Source organism: Diabrotica undecimpunctata, chromosome 4 (assembly GCF_040954645.1).
Source record: "Diabrotica undecimpunctata isolate CICGRU chromosome 4, icDiaUnde3, whole genome shotgun sequence".
In the NCBI taxonomy this organism is placed as follows: domain Eukaryota; kingdom Metazoa; phylum Arthropoda; class Insecta; order Coleoptera; family Chrysomelidae; genus Diabrotica; species Diabrotica undecimpunctata.
This window is the reverse complement of record NC_092806.1, coordinates 23,889,510-23,900,158: the sequence shown is the minus strand read 5'-3', so window position 1 is coordinate 23,900,158 and position 10,649 is coordinate 23,889,510. Positions and strand designations below refer to the sequence as shown.

Sequence of the window (10,649 nt, the reverse complement as noted above, 5' to 3'; positions counted from 1 at the left end):
GTAATAATTATATGAAATTTTATGTGAGCGGTTTTAAATAAGATAATATCCTGACCGAAAAATAATAATCTTTCGTCCAGTCCACCAAATGCACGAAAAATGCATTGTACAAAAGCGTTCCATACGATAATTTTTTTAACATGCTAAATATTGCTGGTCCAAATTCAAACATCGTATTCAATGCATCTCGCTCTGTTGTTGACTTTGCAAATCACAGGGTCACAGAATAATAAACAATTAGAATGCCCACTTGCTTGTCAAGATAAGTACGCGCAGACGGAATCAGCCATGTTTTAAACGGAACCAGTGCTGTTCAGTGAAATTTTATCTGATATACATAGAAAAATTAACCCGGTTTAATTTATTTACGGCAACCATAGACATAATTTGCACTATTTTATTCGTACTTTTAGTTAAAGAATAGATTAAATTATTTCAAATTTAATAAATTATTAATCTCCAAAAAATTTAAATTGCAGTTCTATCGTACTTAGCTTGTCACAAATTTCTCAATTCGAGTCTATGTTTCCGTTTAAAATATGGCGATCGCGTGCTGATACACTTCAAAGGCGGCATCTGAGAGTGGGCATTCTGATTGTTATTTATTCTGTGACAGGGTATTCCTGAAAAATTTTGAGATGCTTCTTATGAAACCGCATCTGACAAATAGAGCTTAATACATTCTTAGATATCAAACAATTTCTTCGCAGATTCAAGCCAGAAATAGAACAACCAGAAGAATATACCTAATACGGACAAAACTAAAGGCAGATGGGTCTAGGGAGGAAAAAAATAGAACCACGACAATAGAATGTCTGACTTGTAATCAGCCAGTCTGTAAAGAACATAACACCACAATACATACTTGATTGAATTGTCCAAGGACGAAGAAGGCAGTTCTTAATTTTTTTTTATATAAGAAATAGAATGTATTAGTTCTTCAAGACCTATCTATTCTGTGTATTTATCAACAATAATATTGTATATTTCTACTCCATTTAACAATAAAAACCTTCAATGACCATGAAATAGTCTTTTTATTGTCTAAGTAAAAAATCGTCGACATTCTAGGTTTATATTTCAATCGTATAAATGTGGCAACAATGGATAAATATATGTACACAACAGAAAACTTAACCTATTTTTGCTATTATCAAAGAATATAGCGCTTATATTCTTTGCTATTATCATTGTAGTGCACTTTTTGGTAGAACAAGATTAAGTGCTGTTTTTATATCACACAAATATTTGTTTTTAGAGATTAACATAATGTTTTATGAAGAAAATCGATCTTAAGTTTTAAGGGATTAATCAAAATGAATACATCTGTGGCGCTATATCGATGCAGATTATGTTTAAATAAAACTCCAAGTAGAGTTAAGATATTTAGTGGAGATTTTCCCAGAATGTTAGATACACTAACATCAATAAAGGTAAATTGTTTTGAAAGAATTAGTCTTTATTTCATGTCATGTCAAGTTAAATTGAATTAACCCAATCCATCTAATTCATTCATACTCTCTTTACTCTTAAACTTATGCAGGGCAATTTCCCTAAATTCATGTCTTGTATATTTATATATTTGGTCATATCAATATTAAATTCGAATTTCCTTCACTGGCATGTCTAATTTCCACTATGATTTCGTAACTGCTCCTCTCAGATGTGAGCATATGGGGGAGAATTTACAATATGTCCAATTGGGACTCTTTTGTCTATTGCCTTGCTACTTATATTGTCTCCTGCTTCTGTTCCTTTCAAAGCATATATTATATTGTTTTGATTTAGATTAAAACATCTTTATCTCTCTTTTGTGACAAGTGTGGATAGAAGTTTTTAATATTATTTGTAAAATCTGCATAATGCTACAATGTCATGTATCATCAATTGTACAATATGGGACCTACAGTTTAACATCAATTATAAATTACTAAGCTGTTTGACATCATTTGGTAACATAGGACCATACACTCACCTATAACTTACCAAAGCTATAGTCTTTGAACTATTTAGCTTTACATCAGGGTCACATATCTTGTAGGATAAATATGTATTACTACAATGGGAATAGTACTAGCTTAAAGCTTATCTTTAATGTACTAAGTAGTTGACATCAACTTAGCTGTTGTGTTATCTATCTAAATAGATATATCCAATATATCTATTTGTAAATGTAAAGGGTTTGTTAGAATGAGGTGGTTTCCGCACATTTACTTTCTGAACATCCATATAAATACTTTGTTTTCTTGTCAGAATTTTCAGTATCTATTTTTTTAATTAAAATTTTCTTTTTTTCATAAACTAAGGAATCCATACAATATTTTATATTAAAGGTACATGAAGAAGATGGTTTACCAAAATATAGTTGTATAAAATGCATAGAAGAAGTTCAGACAGCTCTGATAATCAAAAAACGTATTATAAAGGCACATGAATTATTAGTAGCAGCTTTAAAACAGAAGAGAGCAATATTTCAAAAAATAACCCCTTTTATTAATGAAGCTAAAGCTTCAGTATCAAAACAAACTAACGAGGTAGTTCCTAAAGAAGAAATAATAATAAAACAAAATCAAATCCAACCTAAGATAGAAGTAGTTGAGAATTCCAATGAAGATTCAAATGATGAAAGTATAACTACAGTAGAAACAGAACTAGAGCAACTAAATACAAATAACGAAGAAGAGCAAACACTAGATCACAATGTTCAAAATACACTTTATAAAGTCCAGAAGCATATTAAGATTACTACATTCACATGTGAAACATGCAATTTAAATTTTTCAGGTAATTCATTGGTTTAATTTATTTTTACCCTAGAGCTTTTTTAGTCTTTAGTTGTGTCATTGTTTGTCTTTGTTTTCATTATTACTAATTTTATTGATAACTGGAAAATTGTTTCTTATCATATTCTAATTCAGTGTGTCCTAACCTTTTGATTTGGGGCTCTGTTAGGTTCAGATTATCTAATTTTTTTTTCATTTACAAATTCCAGGTACATTTTGTTTATTTCTTCCTAATTAAAATTAGCTATTCTAATTTCTAAAAGTTGTAAGCCAAGAAAATGTTATGCTCATCTATAATGATGGGAACAGTGAGGACACTTTGTTATTTACCAACAAGAACAACATGTGGACTAAAAGACTCCAGTTGACAACTTTATGTCCACCCAATACATATCTCTCTCTAAGAATATGTATACAATATAAGTAGATATGTATTTGCAGTGAAACCTTGTAAATTGACATCATCAGGGTTGTATTTGTAGTTTCTTTTCCACAGAAATGAATTAAAATGAATTGGCTTAATTTAGGATTACTGAGGTTAAATTCTTTAGATTATAATCCAAAATTTCTATCATACACAGGATTTCATTTTACTCATATACATATTCGGGGCTACTCAGGTTTCACTGTATTTGCAAGTTTGTATTTTGAAAATGACCTCCACAATGGAGGCCCAAAGTGTGAAAAACAGTAGTTCCAATTACATTTGTGGTTAATTTTTATTTTGTAATAATTACAAAATCCTCACTTATTTTAATTAGAACAACTCTCACTCATGTCAGTCATTTGTAAATATGTAATTCTATCTAGAATATTCATTCAATGTTGTGATCATTTAGGCCAATTAATTGTTGATATTTCTGAATAATGCATCACATGCGGATGAATGTCTCATTGCATGAAAAGAAAATGTAAGCCAAAAGCTACTATTTGGTATTGTACTCCCGGATAATACATCTCACTATGGTACAGTATATGGTTTCCGTCAGTCCATAACAAGTCTGGTCTCACCCAAAACAATACCATAAACATAATTTAGCCCCCCCCCTCATTCACGATACACTTACACTGGTATGCTAGATCAAAATCCTAAACGCATCAGCTTTGCGCAGTCGTTACGGCGAAGCAAAAATAACGCGCGAAACACATTATACAGCGATTCGCGGCTTTTGTTAACAGTTAGATATAGTAATTCGCCGGTGATTTATTTAAAATTTACGTTTTTATATAAAACCAAATAATTATATTTATGCCTGGGTGTACCGTTTTTGAATGTGGCAATTATAATAAAAAAAAAAACTGACTGAAAAAGGGACTGACATACATTACTTTCCATTCCCATCAAAAAACGAAGAGTCGTCTTGAAACAATGGATGATTGCATGCCGACGACAAGATGAAATAAATTTAAAAAATTGTAAATATCTCTTTATATTGTAATATACCATTTTAAATAAAACGAGCGGCTCTAATTTATATATATATATATATATATATATATATATATATATATATATATATATATATATATATATATATATATATATATATATATATATATATATATATATATATATATATATATATATATATATATATTTATAAGTTTACAGCACGAAAATATCTTATCAACTAAACTTAGCTAATGTCTGAGCTACTTATATATACAAGTTATTATGTACTAGAATATTCTGGAATAGTCCACCTCTATTCTTCTCGTTGAAAGCGCATCGAAGACGGGCGCTATTGAAGTGTCAACACTTGAATATTCTAGATTTATCCTTCTAAGAATTGTGACACGTACTACGCATCGGAGATCGGCTATTCCGTTACAATATTAATAGTGTGTAAAAAAAATTTGCATAAAGAGAAAAAGTTTGTACCAAAATAATTTCTCGATAACGCATAAACATGTAAGGAGATAATTATGTTGTATTTGCATAAACTTAAATATAAGCAAATAATATATAACATAATATTTTAAATACCCTACAGCTTGCATCTGTTCAACACATTTCGATTAAAATTGTTTTGAAATATCCACAAAACAAAGATATTTTTCAAATTTTATGCCGCCAAGTATTAGGAACCTTAAAGTTGATGCTGTATCTACAATAAATCTTCCAGGCATACAACAACCCACCAACAATGATTCTGAAAGGTCAACACGTCTAGCGAAAAGAAGAAGATATAGTGAAAATGAAGATAGTAGTCTCTCACTCATATTCGAAAACGTTTTTGACAGTAATATTTGTATAAATAACGACGAGCTGTTAACAGAAAGCAATGTTACAATGACAGAAAATATTGTTTCCATTCCAGAAAACTATCCTGGAGCAGATGTTATCGTAAATACTCCTAGGATTGACAGGTAATGTTTTTTTGTTTGTGATGTAATTTTTTTTATAATTTATTTTACTCATTTTAGTAATGAAAATAAAATGCCATACTGGAAACCCAAAATACAAATGTATTGAATGAAATAAACGATATTAATGCAAGATATACTCATATGAACATAATGCTGAGAAAGATTTTTACTCCTGGTCAAATTGAAGACCTATTAAGTTCTGGAAGTAAAGAAAAACGATGGGCGCCAAAAGATATAGCATTCGCGATTTCGTTACGTAGCTTCAGCCCCAAAGGTTGTCGGTACTGAAGGTCGCGTGGATTCCCTTTACCTTCAATGTCTACGCTGCGAAATTGGGCGTCCACTTTTTCGTTAACTCCGGGATGTTTAAAAGATGTCATTACATTGATGGAAAATATGTCACCAGATTTACAAACAGTCCACAAAATATACATTTCTAAGAGAATAGACATTGAAAAAAAAAGAAGAGAGAAAAATAGGCCCACATAAAACGTGCCAAACTGTGATATCACGAGGGTTAACTGGTCATTGGAAACAACCTGTTTTTTATAAGTTTAATACACGAATGACGAAATATATTTTGCATGACCTAATTTCAAAACTTTATGATGCTGAATTTATGGTTGTTGGTATCGTAAGCGACATAGGCACGGGCAATATGTCATTCTGGTCAAATAATGCTTCATTAAGCACCCATGGAATGATGTGTTGAAAATATTTTTTTTGCTGATGTACCCCATCTTATGAAACTTTTAAGGAATCATTTGTTGGACAGTGGGTTTTGGTTAGACGATACATTGATTGACAAAACTTGTTTAGTGAAATTTATACAACGAAACTCTCAATAGCGCATAAAATTACGAAATACCATTTTGAATTGAATGGTTCCCAGTTCCCAATGTGCCTTGCGAAAAGGTTTCAGAATTTATATTATTAATAAATAATTGGTTCGACTTACTTAATTCACGATCAAAATTAAATGCTTTTGGAACAGATTTGGAAAACCAGAAACAATTATTGACAGATCAAGTATCAAGAATAATTGGTACTATAACTGTAGAAAAACACACATCCGTTATCTCATTCCAAAAGGGTATATAGCTAACAAATAGATCTCTGGATCAATTATATGATTATCTTTGTGTCAATTATAAAGTGGATTATATTTTAACATAATGGCTGAACCAGGACCTAATTGAAAACTTTTTCTTCTGTTACATTAGGGGAATGGGGACCAGTAATGACCATCCTCATTCCCTAGATTTTATGTATCGACTGAGGTGGTACATACTAGGTAAAAACTCAGCAGCTGTATTTACAGAAAATTTAAACACGGAGAAGAGTGTTTGGTAAAACCACTAGACGAACATCAAGATAATGAAATTGAAAATACTAATTGCCAAACACAAAATACATATACTGGGAAGCTCAAGACAACATTCTAATAATGTACAAGAAAAAGAAGAAGAGGAAATGTTAATGCCATATACATTTATTGAACCACATTATCCTGAATTATCGGTAAGTGATTTTTCCAACGATAAAAAATTAACCAAGATGCTTTGAAATATACAGTTAACATAAACGTTACTGGCATGCCGGATTGGATACAATTTATTTCAAGAGGTGGCTTATTAAATCCTAACGACGACTACTTTTTGCTGCACAAATATTGGATCAAGAATTTCATTCAATGCATGCATGGGTCTTCATTATCACATGACACCAATTTATTTAAGACTGCTAGGACCATGGCGAAATTAGAAAAAAATAATGCTATACCGTATGAAGTAGTTTATCGTTTAAGCAGAACACCTACATAATATATTAGGTTAAACATCTTAATAAAAAAATTAGCTTCCCAAACTGCAAGAGAAAATTGGAAAAAAAAATGTCAAAATTGACGAATTGCAAGATGTAAATGAAATACGTAGTAATAAGTTTAGGGTAATCATCCATTTGAGTAAAGGGCAAATATTATGCATTGTGCGTTTTTCTCTGTAACTTTCCTATTTTTTAAACTAACTCTGTAAAATTTTAATATCTGTAATTTATAATGATACACATTTGTTTTCTTTTTTATTCAGAACATAAACGAAAATCGTCTTTTCAGTTCGCGTTTAGTCATTCATTTTTTATATATTTATTTTTGTATACAGTGGGTGGCCAAATTATTAGGGACGCTACATATATTTTTGTATTTTCTACTTTAAATGGTTTTTTTGACTAAAAAAATTGGTGTTCATACATACAGTGGGTGGCCAAATTATTAGGGAAGTAAGATAATTTCTTAATTTTCTAGTTTAACTGAATTTTATTAGCAAGTTGTTGGCTTTATGGCTTGCATCTATTTTTTGTATAAAAGAATGTGGTACTAAGGTCACAAAAACAATGAGTTCTGTTAGTAAAACCATTTATTTTTTTCTTTGAAACTTTGAAAAACCTGCAGTAGTTGCTATTACTCTTTGGGAAAGTGTAGAGTGCAGTAACATCGTTTTTATTTCTCTAATTTTCCCTGGAGACAAGTCTGCAATTTTTCCCATACTAAAAAAATTATTTTGATTTTGAACAATGTTTTAAAATACAATCGTGTCATTAAAGGTAGCAAAAATGACTAAATAGCAAATATTACTTACCTGTTAAATATATCTGACACGAAAACACTTTAAAAAAGTTTTAAACAACTTTCAAATATTTTTAAACCCCACTGCGATAACAGCGGATGACCAACTGAGATGCAACTGCAAACTGCAACAGCAATTATTATTTCATACATAGGCAGTCTACCAGTGTTGCCGCTTATCAAAAATTTTAATAATCATACCAGAAGAACTGCCAAATTTAATATACATAACACATATTATCTGTATTATATCATTATATTAATATCTGTATCTCATTATATTAATTAATAAATTTAACTTTAAACTAGTAATTTCAATGCTTTCTTTATCTTATTTTAGGCAAATTAAACATAAACCATTATATTATCTTTAAGTTGCTTCGCCGTGACATCAAAGTGTGAGAGTAATAGACTCACTATTCATTCGCTCTCTCTTCGCGTGAGCATACCAGTATAAGTGTATCGTGGCCCCATGCGAAAATAACTAATTGTTTCAACTTTGCTTCTTATTTGACCCGTTGTGATTGATGCCTGTTTCAGTGTTTGCAACGCTATAAAACATTCTCCATTATAATTATGTTTTCTTTTCCTTTTAGATAGGCGTACATTCACTATGCACAACAGAAAACACGAAAAAAGAAAGTGTGATATTTGCGGCCGTTTAATTAGATCCGACAATATGAAGAAACATGTGTTGATGCATACAGCAGGTCCATCGAAATGTTCTTTATGTGGAGCTACGTGCAAAAATTTTGAGAGTTTAAGATGTCACATCTTTCATTATCACAAACATAATGCTGAACAGTACGTTTGTGAAGAATGTGGTAAAGGTTTTCGAATGAAATATAGATTCTTGTTGCATAAGAAAAAGGCTCATATGGGTCTAAAGAATTTTAAATGCACTACTTGCGGAAAACCTTTCTTTACCAACGGCGCTTTATTAAAACATGTTCGAATGACACACGAAAAACTGAGACCTTATGTGTGTGAATATTGTGGTACTGGCTTTTCATCTAGATATGCTTTAAATACCCATAAAAGGAAACATACCAATGAGAAACCCTTTGTCTGTCAACATTGTTCAGAAGGTTTCAAACAGAGAGTTTCATTACGATCTCATTTGAAATCGAAACATGGGATAGAGGAAGCTAAGGAATTCTTTTGTAAAACTTGCGAGAAAGGTTTCGCTACAAATTACGCTTTGAGTATACATGAAAGGTTACACGAAACTAAGAAGTGTGAAATTTGTTCAGAAAATTTTGTTGGAGATGAATATTTGACAAACCATCTTAGGGAAATCCATCATATAGAAGCAGAAACGGAACAAGATACTTAAAATCATTTTTAGTTAGTTTTGTGTGCAATAAGGATTCTGATTTAATATTTTTACTTTCTTATATTATTTATGTGTGCAGCATCTTCACAAACGAAATATTTACAACAAATAAAATTTTGTGGTAATATAAACATTATTTGATAGTTTAGGTTTATTTGATTTCCCAGATACAAATTAAAAATGTCGAACGGATTTAAAAATAGAAAAAAACTTTTTTTTCATCCGGTTTTCATAGCGTCTTACACCTTCCGGTTCCTAATTTCCGTTCTCCTGTGTCGTTCCAATCTCCTATTAATTTGTTCAATAATAGTTGTTTAGACTTTCATATTTTTCGTTGGGTATTTTTCGAGTTTGAATTTTCTATGGGTAATCGTTGTATCTAAATATGTGTAGGTACTCCCTACAAGCATTAATTACAGTATTCTCATCTATGATCAGGTCTCCTGTTAAGTTCCCAATGTACAAGTATTGTGTTTTTTACTGATTCACTCTATCTTTCCAAAATTTAGTTACTTATTTCCTATCACTCTCTGGTCAAGGGCAGCAGCGATCATCAGTATCAGCTCAATGCGCAGAGGACTTGATCCTCGATCGGATTTAAACTGGACTGCCACAAGCATGGCTGGGGCAGTTAAATGGTTGTATTACTGCGATTAGAAGGCAATATAATAACCACCCCATTATATTTAGACTTGACCACTCAAAATAGACATCTTGGGGATAGGTAAATTAAGATAGCCTGGTTCAGGAAAACAAGAAACAGAAAATTGCTACATCTATTATTCAAAAGGATCCCGCATAGAATATCAATATGGAACGGCTATATTAGTATCGGACAAAATTGCGCAGTCGCTCACAAACTTATCCCTCTTAATGATAGAAGTAGCAATGTTGAAATTACGAACAACCCATAGAAGCCTGAATATTATTCAGGTTTATGCTCCAACAAGTGACAAGCCAGATCAAGAAATCGAAAAATGTTATAACAAGATAGAAGAAATAATGCGACTGACACAAAGAGGCGAGATAACCATAATCATGGGTGACTTTCGTAGTGCTGAAGGAGAAAACGTAGGGAGCATAATCTCGGTACCAGAAACAATAGGGGAGTTAGACTTGCACAATTCTGTGTAGAGAACAACCTGCTAATAGCCTAAACACCTTCAAACAACTTCTTAGATATAAAATAACGATTTTCACAAATTCGGGGTGTGGAATCGAGATGCTCCTGTGGGAAAGGAATCGAAAATTTCATTGTCATTTTTTGATATTTTCGATCTGCCGTATATCCCAACGTGATTTTAATATCGAAATTAAACAAAAAAATCGTTTTTAAATACGCAGGGTGCGGTATCAACCCGCTTCTAGGGTATGAATCGAAAACCTAATTAACACATCTTGCTATTTCTATCAGAATAACTGCCCCGGTGCTACTGAAATCGATTTATTTTGAATTTCGGGCCAACCGACTGCCTAACGGTGCAACCAATCAGTTATAACGTGTCACAGGAGTCGATCTTCACTCTCACTCAATTTT

General features: G+C 31.6%; 1 protein-coding gene across 1 annotated transcript; it reads left to right on the top strand.

Moving 5' to 3' along the window:
* The first annotated feature begins 1,108 nt into the window (after nucleotides 1-1,108).
* On the top strand, nucleotides 1,109-9,258 carry LOC140439308 (uncharacterized). Its single transcript, XM_072529144.1, has 3 exons — nucleotides 1,109-1,433; nucleotides 2,334-2,784; nucleotides 8,373-9,258. Exons 1-3 carry the CDS (start codon nucleotides 1,317-1,319, stop codon nucleotides 9,110-9,112), a joined length of 1,308 nt encoding a protein of 435 aa, XP_072385245.1. The 5' UTR covers nucleotides 1,109-1,316; the 3' UTR covers nucleotides 9,113-9,258.
* Nucleotides 9,259-10,649: the final 1,391 nt, after the last annotated feature.